The sequence below is a fragment of the Colossoma macropomum genome, unplaced genomic scaffold, assembly GCF_904425465.1.
Source record: "Colossoma macropomum unplaced genomic scaffold, Colossoma_macropomum, whole genome shotgun sequence".
In the NCBI taxonomy this organism is placed as follows: Eukaryota; Metazoa; Chordata; class Actinopteri; order Characiformes; family Serrasalmidae; genus Colossoma; species Colossoma macropomum.
This window is the reverse complement of record NW_023494799.1, coordinates 10,864,903-10,884,234: the sequence shown is the minus strand read 5'-3', so window position 1 is coordinate 10,884,234 and position 19,332 is coordinate 10,864,903. Positions and strand designations below refer to the sequence as shown.

Genomic DNA, 19,332 nt, shown 5'->3' with positions numbered 1-19,332 from the left:
GACCACCACTGAGCAGGTATTGCATTGGTGGTTGGTGGGCTATAATCGGTCCAACAGTGAATAAAAATGTTTTAAAGATACAGTAACACTGTGAGTGATTGAGCTCTCTAGAGTGATGGAACCATCCAATGCGTTTGGGAGGAGTTGGAGTGGCACTTGTGATCCAGATCTGCTCACCCAACATCAGTACATGACCTCACTAATGCTCGTCAAATGCAATCAAATTCTCACAGCTATGTTCTGACATCTATAAGAATAATATATAATGATAATGACTGACTAGAACATTGTCTTTAACCAGAATGTGTTATTAGCCTCTTTTTAAATAAGAGACCTTTGAATTTTTATGCTGAGAATGACTTGGCCTTAGTAAATAGCATATGGTTTAGACAAGAAAGCTTTCATTTTTGCAAATGGGTCACAACCTGGTGATATGATGATTATGATAATTATACTAGGTTAATTCGCAATCTTCTAAAGCGTAATTCTTTTTCTTTAAATATATTAAATAGCTACAAGCAGCATGATCAGATCAGGCCTGCATTTTATTATATATATCCATCTTTACTTACAATTCAAACTCTGAAGGTATAATAATTATCCTAAACAGTGAAAAACTGGTGACAGATACAAAATGTAAACGTCTCAAAACAACAAAAAAAAAAGTATATGATCTACATTAAAACTGTGAGCAACAAATGTGTAGCCTAGTGTGGACCAGACTGATCACCAACAGAAAAAAAACACAACACGCACCTTTTAAACAGAAGCTGCATGTAATTATTACATTACATTACATACCAACACATAGCAGACATCACTGTTAGAAATAATCCTGTAAAAAAGTGAAACCATTTTGGTATGAGTGAGAGGTTTTGTGTTGAGCAGTACAATGTCACTGTGTCACACTCTGAATAGAACATTCTCATAAAATAAAAGTCCTATTATAATCTAAAAAAATGAGTAATTATAAATCCCAACTGTTAAGGAAATAACTGCACTTCTGTAGACATTCATTGAAAAAAAATTATATTTGATATATCACTTCTCAAATAAAGTTAATTATTCACACAAACGCATTTTGATTAAATAAGAAAGGACTGTATTTTTCTTTTTCACCCCTTAGAGAACAATGCAGAGCTGTCAGGAGGCGGTTACAATCCCTTAAGATACCAAAGAAGTCAAACATTTTCAAAAGAACACAAAGACAGATTTAAATTATTAACTTACAGGTAATCCCAGTTCAAAACAGTGGTACAACATTGCCCATACTCCTGCTTCTCTTTAGCTCTGAGCAACTCCCATAAGTGGAATAATGTTTTATCATTAAGGTTTTGTCCAAAACACCCTAAAAAATAAAAAACAGACTAAGAAAAAGTATCCAAACTCACAAACTCACACACACACAGTGATACGAGACATTCTGTAACACCATTACAAAGGTACAATTCATTTCTGTGTACTAAATGCACTAAGTTATGACCATAGTCCTAAAATGAACATATCCATACATCTGGAGGTAGAAGTGTATTTCCTGAGAAGACGACAAAATGCCTTGTTTAAAAACCCAACTATTTCCACGTGTATGAAAATAAGCTAGTTAACCCAACCAAAGCTGGCACATGGGCCCAGCATTCCTCCTAATCATATTATAACATCACAACATGTAGTCGCTGCTGTGAGAGAACCTCACAGAAAATATATTAATTAAATTCATTTGATCTTTCACATGGCCAATTTCAAAACTGACGCTCCACCTTATGCCCTTTGGACATTTCACAGCTCTTGGAACTTAAAAAAAAAAAAAAGGAAAATATTTTTGTAATGACTAAGCCAAAATAATTTTAAATAATATGCTTTTCACATCTGAAGAACTGCTATATTTTAAGGCCTTCTCATGACAGCGACAATCTGTAACTACAATTAAGAATCTACAACAGCTTTCTAGCTGTTTACATCCCAAAAAAAAAAAGCGTCAGTCTTAGTGTAACATCAAATTGTAGGGAAAGAAAAGCCAACAAAATTGTCAAAGCATAAGGCATCCTATAATAAGCGTGAGCATGTTTGCATGATTCCACAAAGCAGTTCTGGTTGTCTTTGCAATATACATATACAGTGTCCTCCAAAGTGACTGAAGCAGTGAGGTCAAAATGGTCATTTCTTTTTTATACTCTCCAACGATTTAAAGATAAAAAAAACGAAATCTGATGTAAAACTAAAAAAAGTTTTTTTCATTTCCAGGCAATTTTCAGCATAGTGATTAATGGAGATTTCATTTAGATGACTGTATACAGTCATAGGGGTAAATTTAAATTAAAACTGAACACCTTTTGTTTTCAGTCCTAACCAGCTGAGTAAGAATTTGACTTTTGTGCTTCAACATATTTAGAGGGCACTGCGCATTTAAATTTTTTAAGGCTCAAAATACAAAGTAGATCACATGCGTCCCTCCAGAAATCCCATCAGCCCACAAAAACAAAACAAGACACGGGTAAGAAGAATTTTTAAGTAAGAGAGTTGTGTGAATTCGATTGCCATTGAGGTCAATGTTACACTCCATCCACTAGAGTGCAGCAAACTACTGTTCACTGCCGTCTCAAAATCAAATGTTATTTTGGAAGTTGTGATTAAGGTTAAGATTAAAGTTCATCCCACAAATTTGAAAAGCAGACAGGCATCACTTCAACAAACTAATGAACATTTTACATCTAAGAATATGACATATCATAGACATACACCACACGTTCATGAAGCCTTATAAAGCCTTTTCAAGCCGTAAGCTACACGGCGCTCTACAAATGGCACAGGTGGTACACTGAGGTGGGTGAGATTGCGTGTGCTCTGAAAATGAAATGAAAAATGATCGGAATAAGCTGCTGTACAACAAACTTGTACACTGGTTTGAATTATGGTGATTTGATGGTGTTGCTGCGACTGAATAAAAATGAATGTCTGAGGTAGAGAGAGTTTTAACAGTAACGTGCCTAGAAACCTATGAAGTATTCTGTCATTTCCTGATAATCATTAAAGCACAAAAAGTCTTCCCTGAGATTTGTCGGATACGTTGTACAAGAAGTTTCTAAACAGAGACACTCCTGCCTGTGTGAAAGTTGAAGTACCTTACAAGCTGAACTTTATGTACATTAACGTGCAGCACGAAAGTATGGAGTCAATATTTCAGGTATTTGAATGTGTGTCCCTGATGAAAAAAAATAATCACAGAAATCATTGAAAGTATGGTATTCTGTGTTTTCCTAATGGGTTGATATCACAGTGTAAAGAATTCTAATTGTCAGCAGGCATCCTGGGACTGATTGCAGAAGCATCTGATGGTTTCCTAATGGGATCTTAATGTGTGCTACAGGACACTTGTGGTCTCTAATAGTAATCATTAAGCCAATTCCCATTAGAAAGCAAAATCTTAATGGTTCCAACGGCCTTTATCAGCAGGGGTCTGAGAGGAAAAGCACTGCCAAAACCTTGAGGACATAAATTATACTCCAGAAATGCCTGTTTTGACTTTTTGGTTATGCACAATATGCCATTTCCCCTATTAACTTTTCTAGCATTTCTTTGCTTCACTCTGTCCTAAAATCTAAAGGGCTAGCTGTTCACCATGGTAGTGAGCTAACCACACTATTTGAAAGCCAAAATTTAGAAGATTTTGTCCCTTGATACTGATGGAGAAATTAGCAACCAACACTTAAAACGGTACACTAGAAAACCCTGCAACAATATGAAAAAACATACAATGATAAATAGCCTCATGACAAAAACATGACAAACATGTTAATCAGAATAATGCATAATCCTGAAGGAAAATGGATAGCATTTTTTCTAACAACAGTCCCTTTTACTGCTGTACCACTCCAATCAGAAGGTTAAGAGCAAACACTGGGAGCTGCCCCAACTTACCATAAACAAACACATAAAATCTGAAAAAAGTTAGTCTGTATAATTCACTCAATCTTTCCACCCACTTCACAGGACTATTGAGTATGAGAAGATCTTGATTAGTCTTGATCAAGTTTAGGCCATAAAGCTGTTATCATGGAGTAAAACAAAAAACTCCAATGCTAGCTCCATGAAAATTGTATGACAAAGTTAATGGAAAAGATTAAACAAGCCCACTGAAATATGCTCCACCACACAGCCTTATATGTCTATTTAAAAGCATCTTGTTCCTTTTTTAAAGTAACTCCATGATGTAACACATTGCTATAGGACATGAATATCATATTGTGTTGGTATTTGGTTTTGCTTCAAATCTGGCACTTCTATATTGGTCTAAGGTGAAAAATTCAAAGTCGATGCCACTGAAGGCTGTTATTTCTGATGCACAGATGTTTCCTGAATTTAATCTGATAACTTAATAGCAGATGAGCTTTTTTGAGCCAAGTACCTATATTTAACACACAGGTGTAGAAAACAGAAAACGTTGCTTGATTTTGTTCAGACTCGAAAAGGTCCTTGCTTAAGCTTGTCTGCTGCCGCATCATTTAATAAACCTGTTTGGTTGAATTTCTACTTTCCATTTTCTCTGTTAAAAAAGGCCTTTCAAATGCAATCTCGAAACCTCAGCACAATCTCAGCAAGATTATATATATATGATCTACATACACAGGCATGTGTACCCTGTCTTGTAAAAATATATCCCCGTATGGTGATAATGCAGCGTTAACATTCCCCACTCACACATAAGCAAGACTTTTACCATATTAGACTCCGGAACTTGCAACCAAAATAAATGATTGGCATGTCACTAATAACTACAAACTGTTCTCCACTGAGCTTTCCAAAATGCCAAGTGACCAGGCACTCTGTGTCAGAAACCAAGCACTGAATCTGACATGTTCCTGTTGGGAAGAGTTTAGATGAGTCTGCTGTGGCAAAGGCCAAAACTGTTGAAAAGATGTTCCACAAGGCACTCTAGATATACATAGAGTTTAGAACCTTTTTTGCATTTTATAAGTTTTATAACACTAATGAAAATAAAAACTGTATTCTGAAAATGTTCATTTTTTTCTCCTGTTAACGAGAAGCTTCATTGTCAGCCAGCAGGTGTGTTAAAAGTGTAAACAGTGTGCTACCGTTTCTAGTCTGCTAATTCCAAGCTATGTGTACCCAGAAAAGAAATAAATTATTCACAGATTTTGCATATATTATATAAGTTTATCTTTACAATAAACTCTTTCGTTGGTATTTTCTTCTTTTAGTTCATCTTGGCTACTGAACAAAAGATTGACAAGAAAGAGAACCTGAGATAGTGTATGTTAAATGGTCTGAGAATTTGTTATTCCTGCATCATATTTTTTTGGCATAGGCTTTAGAAAATGAGGTTGATTTTTGGCTTTAGCTAGCTTCGAGACAGGGAGGGTGTGAGGTGTTTAAGGTGATGGATTGGTGGAGGTGGATGAGGTAGGTGTCTGTGGAAGCGTCTGGGAACTGCTGCGGCCTCCTGGAGTTTTGTTAGATGCTCCTGATGAGGTTAGACCCGTAGCTTGAGCAAAAAGTACACCTGCAGCAAGCAAGGGGAGAAAGAGTGCATACAGAGTTAAAACAAACAAAAAAGTTGCATCATGGTTAAATTGGTAATCGATCTCCTCCTCTATTAACATTTCAGATTTCAAAAAGGACTATATAAACACTTTACACTGGCATGAGCACCACTTCTAACCCATAGCTCAGAGAGTTTTACAATTCACATTAATGCAATAAGAATTTGTATAGCCTGGGGGGAAAAAAAACAATTCACACAATTTTCTCATCCCTCAAATGCAGTTAATCAGCTAAGAAATTTTTGGCGTCCAAAGATTCCTTTTTTTGTTTTGGGTAAAAACATGGACAAAAGTCTGTCACAGAGCTAAAACCTGTAGTACTTTGTAAGAATGTTGTAAAATTTGAAGTGATCTGCAGCTTAGCTGACAGTAAGGTACTGTAAATATACAGTATTCTACTGTAAGACATTTAACAGTAACTTTATTATTGAAACTTGAAAGCAATAAAATCTAATTAAAACAGTACACTCTGTAAATCTACAATAATTCTGGACATCTTTTACAGCTAAATGATACAGGAACTGTAAAACCAAACCACAATTACACTAAATTACAGGAATTTCTGTGAAGGTCAGTTCAGGTGCCTGTAATTTATTGGACACTACACAACTGGACATCAAGGCCTGATATCCAGTGACTTGTGGGGGATACACTCTACAGATACTATATCACTATAGAAAGCTATAGCACTGCCTACAACAACAGTTTCTACATGTTTCACTGACTCCACCTTAAATAGACTATCACAAGCATAATATTGTATTTCATGGTTAGTATCTCACTTTTCTGTTATGGCTAATGCACAAACTTTACAAACACTTAAAATCTTCTTTTCATGAAATCTTGCATTTTGTGTTTATGTTTTGGAATCTTTTGTACTTTTGTAGAGATTCTAGGGAATTCTGGAATTACTAATTTTATAGTAACTTGCTGGGAATTAAAAAGAAAGCTGTTGGGCATGGACTTCAGCTCCCAAAATGCATAGCAAAATACAATATCACAATTTAAGAAAACAGTAAGTTATTGTAAATTATAAATTACAGCATTTTAGTACTGCAATCATACTGAAGCCTGAATTTTTGCCTGTACTGTTGCCCATTATTTTATAAATAATCATATTAAACAGCAACAGAAACTACATAATCAAGTCTAATTGAGATTACTTAACAACTGTAGTCTTAAACAAATGTGTGTGTGTGATAATATTGGCATGCAGTTTAAACAATGCTAACTGATGGAGTGCAAGATTCCATAACTTCTACACTAGGTAAGAGGAAAATTGTGTAATTTCTCTGTTTGTTATTTGTTAGATGATTTGCTTTCTGCAGGGGACTGTTCTGTAGATGCTGCCTTCAATGTGCCACTCACCAGTGTAGACAACTCCATTAAGTTCCACTGACATACTGATGCTGCTCATGCCATTCGTGGTGAGGTTGAGGGCCGAATCCTGTCTGCCATCTGAGATGGAAGAAAATCAATCACATATATGCTTTCTTGGCATCGGACTGATGTTTAGATTTGACCAATATTTCAAACCGTACACAAGAAGAATGTTTAGGTGATGTTGGACCAAAATGTATTTTATTCATTTCACAGCATAAATGTACAAAAGTTGAACAACAAAATCATGTTCAATAACTACAGTATATTATCTATCTTTTTTTCTCCATCATAGAGTCTCTAAAATATTGAATAAAACTTTTTTTTTAATTGCAAATCATCATTATTTATTATTGTATATAAAAACAAAATTAATTATGGAAAATGTCAAATGGCAGTATTGTACGTCTATCATGATGTTAGCCACATGACAATTTAAACTGCCAGACATAATTCAAGAAAAAGTTTATACATTTACAGGCTGATAACTTCATAACGTAAGAGAACATGTTCTCATAGTTCTCACAGCAGCAGGGGGCGATATCTTCCTACATATTTCTGAACCCAGGCGAACTCAAACGATGCCTGAAAAGACAGTTAAATTTGCTCACGTTTTACTATGAAATGTGTCAAATAAAACCACCAGTACTTTAACCACTTGGTTTTGGTTTACATCAAATAAAGGATGTTCCACTGTTTGTCATCATGGGGATTTCCCTTCCTGCTACGCAGCACATGGCAGCAGGTGAGAAATGGGTCATCACCTCATTTAGTTCTTACTAATCTTTGATCCTTTCAAACTTCACTCACTGCTTATCAAAGTTTCTCCAGAGAACAATTTCATCCTGTCCCCTTCTTTCACTATCGTAAACAGTAAGAACAATACTCTGCGCTGCTGGGACAAAGTACTTCAAGCCATCAGAGTTATAAGGAAATGCAAGCCAATGACCAAGATGACATATGCAGAAGAAGAAGCATGAATGAAGAGTAGTAATGAACAAATTTATGTGTCATAGCATGAAAGAAAAGGAAATGAAATGAATGGTCCGAAACACCCTTTACTGATAAGAGTTGCTACTACTGAATGAAGGTGGGAAGAGGCCTGGTTTCACTTCACAGAAAACTGTAAAGTGAATGCTGTTCAGTGAAAAGGCTGAAGATTTCAGGTAGATTTTACCACAAGATTTCAAAAGAAGTAGTTACGGATTCCCCTTCACCTGCTGTAAACAAGGGTTTCCTTTAAGTAACATAATTAAAAAGCACTCCAGAGTAGCCTCAATTTCTAGATTACAGGAATCCGCCTGCCCATTTGGGGAAAAAAGAGCACTTTTTTTCTAATTCATCTTTAGAGACATAACAAGGTGGAATTTAAGGCCATACCTCTTTACAATAGAGACAAGCTATCATACAGACTTTATTCAATCCATTTGGCAGGGAAACTATATTAGGAATTTACATTGTAATTCAATCTTTGTCAAAAATGTTTAGTATTACAATGACTCTGTAAGATGCAACAAATTATGATTAAATTTCAACATCTGTGGATTTAGGGACACAAACTCATGCGGGATAAAAACATAACATGGATATCTTGTGTAGTTAAACCGGTCTGAGAAGTGCTTTTAGTCATGTTCTCATATTACTTTAGCAACGTTAGCGAATTTTGACAGCAATTGGACAGATATTCAACGTTTTTGTACCATAAAAGTAACTTTTTTTCATAACAAGCATTTTTGACTACTGATTTATGTGAACACGTCACAGAATTCACATGTACATTATTTTTATCACTCTCTTGGTGGCTGTAATATTACACCATGTAAATAACTCACCATGAGAGCTAGCCAGGCTAAAGAACAGCCTCCACACAGCAGGGTTAGTTTAAGCACTCTCACAACTAAGCCTTCCAAAGCAAACAATGAAAGAAGTTCATATTTCTCCCATATACATTCAAAACAGTTGATTTTTTTAGGTTTTTATGCACCGATTCATCAAAAACAAGCTACAGATGTCTTGTAAATAAATATTGCAATATTGCTGACATTTGTTCTTCTACTTTGTGATCAAAAATACATTTTCCATGTTTGCCACACGCTATTCTCTAATCATATTTAATTTAATCTGTATGCATTTAGGTTGGAAAGCTTGTCTGGTTAAAAAACATAGAATTGTACTGAATTAATTCTGATCAGCATTAAGACTTCTTAGCATTTGCTACAACTAGCCTCTTATTCTGTTACAATTACCCCCGTCTGTTGGGTCGGTTGTAATGTTGGTACTCCTGACACTTTCGGCTGAATTGATTATAAGCGATAGGTGCAACGTATAGCAGAGATGTGTGGAGTGATTGTATATAAAAAAAAATGAAAGTATTGATAAAATACTTCGGAAATGATTAAGCAAAAACCAAAATTTGTTAGCTTGCGCCTATACTTGTGAATTGGGATGGAAATTTTTACTGCTGTCTAAGAGCTGACGTGGATTGTGAAGAGAGGTAAACCTAACTACGCTTTCAGGCTTTCTTGCTAAACATTTCATTTCATACACCTCTGCATAGTTGTTTTAGGTGGGAAAGTTTGTTGTGTTCCCCATGACAACGGCCAGCAGTGCTTGACACATCAGGGGGTGTTCCGAGGACGACTTTTTAAATGCGAGTCACACCACGTCTCCTGCTTAGAAAAAACATGGTGCGCTTTTTCAGGCAAAATAAGACAGCTAACTGAGAGAGCACACAAGACAGAGATGATCAGTAAACACTTTGAAACTGACTTACAGTCGTATGCAAAAGTTTGAACACCCCTGGCCAAAATATGTTTTGTTGATTTTCTAAGTGAAAGTAAGTTAACACGACCGCTACAGAGAGTGCACAATTACTATTTATTTGCTGAGTTTAACATATTGTAAATAAAATAAAACATACAATATGAAAATGTGCCATAACTTTTGCCATTTTGCCTTTTTTGGTACCAAACTAGTTGTTCATGTGGTCACCTTGTAGTCTACAGAGTGAAAGATTTCACTTTGGTGCTGTGCGCACATAACTATGTAACCAGTGCTTTTATTTCCAACTTTCAGATGTTGTTAATATTGGCCTTTCTGTTATCATAGCCTTTAATGATGTGTTTTATGTGGAGACTATGACAGAAATACAATAAATTGTGCTGCCCTACTGCTTATGTCCAAATGAAACACTGAGTCTGGAAGTACAGTCTTAACAGAAAGTGCTTGTGGCTGGACCATATGCAGCATGTTATGCCTCAGGCCTTTTTTACCTTGACTGTTGATGCGGATGTTCATGGGCATCTGTGCAGTCATCGCCAGCAGATTTTGCTGCAGTGCCCTCTGAAGGAGGCGCTGATGTTCCTCCATTGGCAGGGCCATCTTCTTCTCTGGCGGCTCACCTGCTTCCAGCTTGTCCCGCAGCTGCTCCAGTGCAGCTACCTGAGCGGCCATGGCAGCCTGCGCTGCTGCGGCCTGCACGGCTGCTGCCTGAGCCGCAGCCACAGATTGAGTGGCCAGAGCCCCGGGCAGCCTGCTGCTTGTGGCAGCAAGAGACTGACCACCATCGTCTTCTAGATGGAGAAGAGGGAAACAAACCAAAGAGAAGGGGGGAAACAGAAAAAGAAAGGTCAGGAGGAGGTGAGCATCAGAGTTATGCAGACATTTATTGTGTTGCAGAGCTGTTTGTAATAATATTTATGTTTGTAGCATTTCGCACATTTAACAAAGAGTTGTTTTATGAACAACAGTAAGCACAACCTTTAACCATAATAATTTACGGCAGTACTTCACTGTCAAAAAGGTAGCTCATTAAAAAAAATAAATAAATACAATCTCTGGCCAACAAGTTGTACAGCGTTAGAGACAATAGCTTATCTGTTTTTATGTACAATGTACACTTAAACAGTAGACCTACAAGGTAGGTGAACCGCATAAAGCATCCAGTGAGTAGAGTACAAAGTGTTTCTAATAAAGTGGAAGGTGAAGGTAATTAAGACATGGTACATTCAAATAAATACTAAAGTTAGCACATGCCAAAACATCATCCATTTAGATGAGATAAAAAAAATCCCTACAGTCTACAAAGCATTGTGACACCTTGAAGAATTCAAAATCTGAATGCCTGCTGGGGTTGCCCCTTTGCAGTGCCAGCCATATTTCTACTTGATGGATAAGTGAAAATCATACAAAGAGTCTAGGTAACTTCTCTTTATGTAAATATTCCAAGCAGCCAAAAGGATCACAAATAAGACATGGGACGTCACTGATCTGCACTAAACAGGGGCATCTAAATAAATCAAATTCATGAGTCCAGTCAAGCCTGGCCTTACCCTTCTTGACTTTCTGCAAGGAGGAGAGTGAAGCCCCATTGGTGGCCATAGAAAGGCCCATGCTGGGCATGGAGAGCTTGGTGGAGGAAAGCATGGTGGGTGTCCCGTTGGGGGAGTAGATGAAGAGGGAGCTGCCTTGCCGGCGTCCTTCGCGGCGGTTACTGTCTATGGCAGCCTGGAGCTCGTTGGGGTTGCTCAGACCCCGCTTTTCACATTCATATGGGTAAAGGTACTTCATGTATCTGAAGAGAGAGGATTGACAATGTTAGGTCTGAGACAACCAGAACTGAGAAATACCAATCTGATCTGAAAGACTTCAGAGCTGACTGAGGAATATTTCAATCAACGGTTATAGCATTAGTGCAGGCTTGTGTCGATTGACACGGTATCATCAATCATTGACAGTTCTCAACTATTGCAATTGTCAGTCCGGATGGAATGTTTTTGGATGTTGAAGTTGTCTAACTTGACGTTCATCACATGTGTCTCTAATGTTAGTCTGTGTCTTGAATCAGCTCTAATAGCAAAAACTACCAAGTCATACCAAGAACAAAAAGAGCTGACAAGCTACTGACCAAAAAGCATGTTTTATTTTCTCCAGTTTAGCAGGCATCACTGGGTTACATTAAGCCCAATATTTAGGCATGCTATTTACACCACTGTTTTAAAAAGTGACATAAATGAACACTGTCCACAACATGTGGAAATGAGGCACAGTTAATGAGCTTTTTCAATGTATGTAGCGTGTAACTAATTTGTGGAAAGTGAAAACAGGCCAATAGTCAGCATTTTGACTGCAGTTAAGTTGGCCACCTTTCGTCTAATCAAGGTTAAATTAACCTCACATGGAACTGGGGTGTGTGGCTATTACACACTTAACAGTAGCATATTTAAAGCTGAGAAAAAAGTACTTCTTGAAATGACTACTCTGTACTGGAAGTGTACATTATGCAGCTGTCTTGTATATTTTTAGAGATACCAGGACCCAGACATTCAATATTAAAGGATCTGGAATGGGATTGTGGCCAAAAAAACCTTCATCAAGGTCATCCATTTGCATAAACTCAGATGTAAAATCAATATTTGAGCAAGAAGAAAATATTCTGCTTGCATATCATCAACATTCCGGTTTTAGAGTGGTTTTGAATGCAAGTAACTTATAAAATATTTTCCCCTCAGGCCTGCAGAGCATGGGGCACTCACTGTGTCCTGAGAGTGAAGGCAGCACTGGTGATTGAGGTCGGCAGGTTCAGGCCTTTGGTGATCTCTCTCCACAGCTTCTTATTGATGACCTCGACCAGCCCCCCCTTCTCTGTCACCAGCTGGTACAGCATGTACAGATCCAGCACCTGCTTGGCCATGATGGGGATCCTGTTCACAGGGGTCCCTAAGAGAAAATAAAACCCAACACAGATTTAATAGCAGCATGTTCTTCTAGCATGAACATCTATATTTGGGTACATAGTTTTTGCTTTTGCTTTTAAAAGAAAAGCTACAAGGCTAATGCAGGCAACAAGTCATAGAAGCTTACATAAAGAAATAAAAGTACAGAGGTCGGCTGCTATTACATTTTTTAGCTAACTTGTGTGTATTACCGCATGTCAGAGAGTCAGAAACTACATTAAGAAGTCTCTTTGAGATTACTTAACAACTGAACATGATTTGAGGTAAGTATCGATTTACGTATTCAGCTTAAACAATGTTAAGTTGGGTATACATTTCCATTACTGTTAGCTGTATTAGCTTCGGTGCAAAACTGAAGAAGCAAGCTTCGGACACCAAACGTGCCTTGGTTGACTGACTACATGTGTCAATTTTTTGCCAAACTCTTCCTTTAGGAGATAACACTAAGCTACATAAGGTGTACTTTCTATGGCTGGTTAGGACTATGACAAAATTATTGTTTATCGTCCAGATCCTAATTTAGACCTTTGGGAAGGGAATGTCCTTGTCTTGGCACATTTCTCACCAATAGGGGGCAGAGTCAAGCTAACTGAGTATAAATGTGCTTCTTTTTTTCCTCCCAGTGTGTTTTGTTTGAAGGACAAACTTCTTTTCAGGACGTTCAAATAAAACATTTACTCGCATAAAACAGCGTATCAGTCACGCATGTATGAGAAAAACAATTCTGTGTGAAAGACTGTATGGTGGGGCTTATATCTCAGAAGTAACCAGTGATAGTGGCTGGACAGTCCCAAGGCCAAACTACAACATGTGCTCATGTTCACACACATACAGAATGTATCCTACATGTTCAGAAGCCATAGATCCAGTTTAGCGCAGTGTACAACAATAAAAATGCCAGCGGCCATAAAACAGTCATCCTAGAAATAAATATCACTCCATCGGGCTGAAACCTGAGCTGGGGGCTTGTGCGTCACAGTAGGGGAACAATAGGGGGTATAAAATCTACTCTCACACAATGCACTGAGCTGAACTGTTGTAGGTGTTGGTAAGGCAGTCATAGCCAGTTGTAAACAGTCTGTTTAGAAACAAACTGTGCTTCATAACTCATGCTTACTGAGTTTTTTCTAGCTTTTTTTCATCTTGAACAAAGTTAACCTACAAGTAAGCATCCCGACAATGTGAAATTCAACACTTTTCAGCACGTTTACTGTGTAACGTGAAAGCAATTTCAAATAAGTCTAGGATAATGACATACCTCTCTTCTGCATGAAGCTGAATAAATCATCCAGGAACTCTTTTCGCTTTGGATCGCTGTCCAATTCGTAAAGCTGTGAAGAAGGAAGAGAAAAAGACAGACAATGAAGAGTTAAGGCGCAACTGGGAACTGGATGAACCTGTATTAAAAGAAAAGAAGCAACAAAAATCTGTACATGAAACTGTAGCAATAAAAATCACGCTGGATCATTGAATTAAAAACAACGTATTTTGAGGGATTCATTCATATTAACCAATTGAGAAGGTCTGATTTACACATAATCTGTGGACCAGCTACCAGTTGTTACTCAGATTTCATGTATGTATGAGTCAAAGCAAGATGAGTGTTGCCTCACCAGTCTGTAACAGGGCGAGTTGTAGTTGGAAGAACTAACCTTGAATACTTTCAACCCTTAATTAGAATAGACTAACACTATACTGCCCTTGCATTCTGCCTATAGATGAATCAAACTGCACATGCTAGTTTGACTTGAATGGGGAATCCATACACTCAGATAAGTTGTGTTCAATAACTTGTGACCTTAGAAACAAAAAGCATAAGGTATAATTCATTGTGTATGTGTTTTAGATACAGTGTGATGAATGTTAGGCAGGGCTGAGATGTAATGGAAAGTATTATAAGTATTCAGAATATGTATGCAGAATACAGAAATTTAAACTATCTGCATTCACCCATGTTACATTTTGAAAAAGGCAGCATTCAGAGTAGAGTTACTTTTAACTTTTTTGCAGAATATTTAGAGTACACTCGTTAGACTCTAAAGAGGAACAGCTTATTGAAAATAGTAAAAAAATCAAATGTGAAAAATCAACATGAAGAGTAGGGGTGCAACGGTTATTTGACTTAGTTGACTAAAATCGACGACCAAATTAGATGGCAACTAATTTAGTAGGCAATTAGTTGGTGACGTCATTACATGTATATCTCACGCTCACTAGGAACGTTTCATCACCACTTACTGGAGAGTTAACAACAGCAGAAAAAAAAATCTGAAAACCTTTTTTTTTTCCTGAGTTATGCTATTTGTAAAGCCGACCTTAGCTGGCATGAGAGCACATCCTCCGTGCTGGAGCACCTGAAAAGGAAACTTGTCTCACTGGATGAAGATTCATCTCAGTAGGAATCGCCCTGTTCCAAACCGCATACTAGCACACTAAATAGTGTGTAAAAACAGTGCATATACCATTAGAAGTGAACTCATTAGTGTAGTGTGTGAAATGCAGCAGTGTGTGCTTTGGGACGAGGCGATAGTTGTGCTAACGAGTTAGTTAGTTAACGCTAACGTTAATGTTAAATTCCGTCCTACTTCATGTTGTGAGCCGAGCTGTAACATTTGTATTTGGAAATGCTGTTCTCTGGTATCGTTAATGGAGTTTGAACAGAGAAGCAAGTAACTGTTATTCACAGCGACTCTGTTCACTTTCCAGATACCGTTTACAGTTTTAAACGTCACATCGTTGTCTTAACGTCGAGGCCACCAGTGGGGTCAAATTCGGTGAACATAGGAGAGAGTTTACAAACAGGTTTCTGTTTTCCGTGAACGTTTAGCTCCACTCGCCAACAGTTTAAGGAGATAGTTCTCTGTGAACACACAGGGCAGCTGGACAAGGGGTTATCAATGAAATTAAGTGTTTACACAAAATCATTCAAATTTAACTGTTCATAGTGAAGTTTGCCACAATCGTTCGTCACTTTCCCCTCCGCTCCATCAGAGCACATCTTCCCTGCAGCAGGGAGTATCTGCTCTCAGAGGAGATCAGGCCTCTTACAGGAGCACGGAGAGATACTGACTTTCCTCCGTTTCAATAAAGACCTGTGATTGTAGAGTTTAGTTTCAGCAGAGTGTAGACAGACAGCAAAATGCACAGAGCACAGACTGCAGTTTAAAATTAACATCTAAATTTAGATTGATTTTTTTTTTTTATTTACTTGATCAAAGGAAAACGGATTTAGTTTCGTTATATTTTGCTACTTTGCACATCCTTCGTTATAAATTTTGACAGGAAAAATATATTGGGGTTTTATTCTTTTATCTTTTGTATTAGCAAGAAAGTTCATTAAAACAGTGAATTTCTGAATGTTAGTCATCTTTATTGTCTTCATTGTTAGTCAGCAAATGCATAAAACAAGCTAAGTTTAAAAACTAATAGCTACATAGAAGTTATTTGGTAATGTAGTGATTCATAATCCGAATAATCGATTATTCGTTTCGGTAATCGATAGATTATTCGACTATCAAATTAGTCGTTTGTTGCAGCCCTAATGAAGAGCCAGTTATTTATCTGAGCTTTACTGAACTGTTCTGAGGAAGGATGGAACTGAACAGTCTCCTCAGTAGTGGACATGTTCACAAGTGATAAGCTTAGCATGGTGCTGTACTGGTCTCATGCTTAGTGGATTGTGAGAGCAGCAAAGGACTCAAGCAGGCAATGAGAGCAAAAAAGAAATACAGGTTTTTAAGAAGTTTGGAACTTCAGTCAAACTTCATCAAACATTAACAGAACAATCACATGAAAAAAAAAATGTCAACCAGTAATAATGAGGAACCATGCAAAATAAGTAAAAAATACAAAAAAATACAAAATTGCCTTATTATTATTGTGATGTACTCTAAATGTTTTCTAAATGTATTCTGAATTTACATGGAATACATTACTTTGTGTATTGTAATGGAATATGATACTGCACACATTTACACCAGCTGAATTCAGTATTTGGCCATCACTGTTGTTTTCAAAGTATTCTGACTAACTCTGATGTTATGCTATGGACATGCTCACCTTGCCATTTTTCAAATACTGAGTTATACTTATACTTATTTGATAAGATGTGAGTTTTGCATTAATAAAAAAAAGGGACTGAATTTTGTTAATTAAGTCAGAACAATTAGATTTTTCCTGTGTTCAATCTAATCAAGACTGGCTGTTCAGATGACAAGTGCTTTCGATTTTTTTGTTATGGTACTGTTTTGATATTGAGCATTCAGAAACTACACTTCGTATCGGCATTTTACATGCATGAAACAGAATAAAGACATGATTTTGTCCTGCACTCCATCAGCTCCATCAGCTAAACACAGACGGCAGAACGGTTTAGTCATGCTGAAAGTAGCACTGATGATCTAAATGAAGATATCTGATCGTAAATGCACACTAGTGCTGAGCCCACAATGACTTAGCAATGATATAAAACGCACAAAAGGTCAAACATCCTGAAAATCCGGTATGAATCACACTGCTAACGTTCAGACGTGCGCCTGAGATGTGGGCAAAGACAAAAAAAAAAACCAACACTACCTGAAGAATTCACAATGATATCATGGCTGCCAGCGAGAAGGAACATACTGTTAGGTCATGTTTGGCCCATCAGACCAGTCGTGCTCACGTACAATTATTTTCTATGCAGGAAGCGATAGGAAAGGTTAATTCTTACATCTCTTGGGAACAAAACAAGGAGAGTTAGGCTTCAGGTCTGATAGTAGCTGATGTGAAGCAGTCTCAGAGGCCTATAGAAGGGGAGGAGAGGGTTGAATGACTGAGGGGGGATGGGCCGTAATGCAGCGCAGGCTTAATTACAGGATGCATGCATATTTGAGAAGCACCATACCATAAATCTCCTAAACGGCTCCCCTCCGTCTCTCTCTCGTTTTCTAATGGAATTCCATCAGTGCCGCCTTCCTTTAATTTACAAACAGGCCTTCCCTTTCCCAGCATTCTTGACCACTATACCACCAGAGAGAGCTGGAAGTGCTGCTTATCAGCTTCATCAGTTATCACCACCCAAAGTTCTTCATTGTAAGACCCTCGCATCCAGTGGTGGAATTGTGGAGAAAAAAAAAACAACAACAAAAAAAAAAGGGCTGGTGGTCTCAAATGACGAGGTGGTGGGGTGGCAGCTCAAAAACATCCAAGGTAGTGGATGGAAATAAAATCTGTATAAAGAATATCTTATGTGATATAACGACATTAATCTAAAGGGGGAAGAAATAGGCGTCAGGCATTTTTACAACGGGGACGATTTCTGTCATTTTATTGGCATCTCCTTGCATGCTCCCTCAAATTAAGCCCTGCTTGTATCTCAGAAATAGCAACTTCAAAAGAGAAGGAAAAAAACGTTCTTAACATCTGTTAATATTAAAAGTAAAGTGGCTTTTTTGGAGCGATTCCTTACAAGAACTACTTTTTATTCCCTAAAGAACATTTTAATGGACAACCAGTTTTGTAAACATTTAAACAACCTCCACGTAATGTAAAGGTTCTGCACTAATTAAAATTTCTTCCTAGAACCATACACCCAGGCCAAGTACCGTGTAAGAACCTTGGTGCTTCCCACAGGTCTGAAACAAACCTGGGGGTGGGGGATGGGGCATTATTTGAATATACGAGTCTCCACAATTAGCATTTTTGTAATGACGAAATCAGAAACAAAAGCTTCTTTTAAAGTCAAAGTTTAGGCAACGGAGGCAACCACAGGACAAAAGAGTGATGTTTTGCATCAGTTACACAGTGTGCTTTGTTTATTCATAACATTTCTGAAATATGTTCTTGTTGGAATTTGCCTAAATGGGACAAGATGAAAACTGGATATTGGTGAAAAAAATAGCTGTAAGAATAATAGTTTTTTGTATCGAAATCACAATTTAAAGAGTGCAATTTTTAAGTCGCAAGTGCTTTTAATTCTAACCTACATTATCAACAATGTTGTCTTAAGTTTAAAGTGGGGAAATTTAACTTAACGACACAGCTTGTGAACCGCCTGTAGATGTGTTAGACCAATCAGGAGCAACCAAATACCTACGTGATGAGTACATGACTGCACATGGCAGTCTGGTGCACTGAGTTCAGCATTCAAGCAGAAAAATGTAGATATGTTGGTCTTAGGCAAAAAACAGAGGTCTGGGCCTAATAGTACTTAAATAAATAAATAAATAAATAAATAATCAATCAGAATTTAAGTTGCTATATAGTTCTGCAAAATCGCAATTAGATATTTTTTCCCCAAATCATTCAATCCTAATTAAAATGGAACAAAATGTACTTGGATGGCCATCAATATATTTGCAGGGCTGCAAATATTTTTAGCCTATATATGGGAAACACTGTACTGTTATTTTAAAGAGTGTAACTGCAGTTGTCATGTTAGGGGTTAAAAAGTGTAACTTAAAAACCTTAAAAGATTTGCTTTTTAAAAAATTTTACTGCGTTAAGAAGGATTTTTTTTTCAGGAAAGTGACAATTTATAAAGATGGTTTCAATGCAAATACCCTCAGAATAAATTGCAGAATAAAGAGACTACTCTAAACATTTTGCTCAGGGTCTTTCTGGTAACGAGCCTTTATGTCATTGGTGGATGCACAAAGCAGCTGTCAATCAATGCACAG

At 37.3% G+C, this 19,332-nt stretch overlaps 1 protein-coding gene across 3 annotated transcripts in view; it reads right to left on the bottom strand.

The window, feature by feature from the left end:
- Positions 1–757: 757 nt before the first annotated feature.
- arid3a (AT rich interactive domain 3A (BRIGHT-like)) overlaps positions 758–19,332 on the bottom strand; it is a 44,302-nt gene continuing 25,727 nt past the window's right edge. For all 3 annotated transcript variants that reach the window (XM_036586248.1, XM_036586250.1, XM_036586249.1), the window contains exons 4-9: positions 13,932–14,004; positions 12,473–12,656; positions 11,270–11,511; positions 10,211–10,510; positions 6,927–7,016; positions 758–5,518 (exon numbers count right to left, since the gene is read on the bottom strand). In XM_036586248.1, the coding sequence (XP_036442141.1) occupies positions 5,388–5,518; positions 6,927–7,016; positions 10,211–10,510; positions 11,270–11,511; positions 12,473–12,656; positions 13,932–14,004 (1,020 nt within the window). In that variant the 3' untranslated portion in view covers positions 758–5,387. The remainder of the gene's footprint in view (positions 5,519–6,926; positions 7,017–10,210; positions 10,511–11,269; positions 11,512–12,472; positions 12,657–13,931; positions 14,005–19,332) is intronic.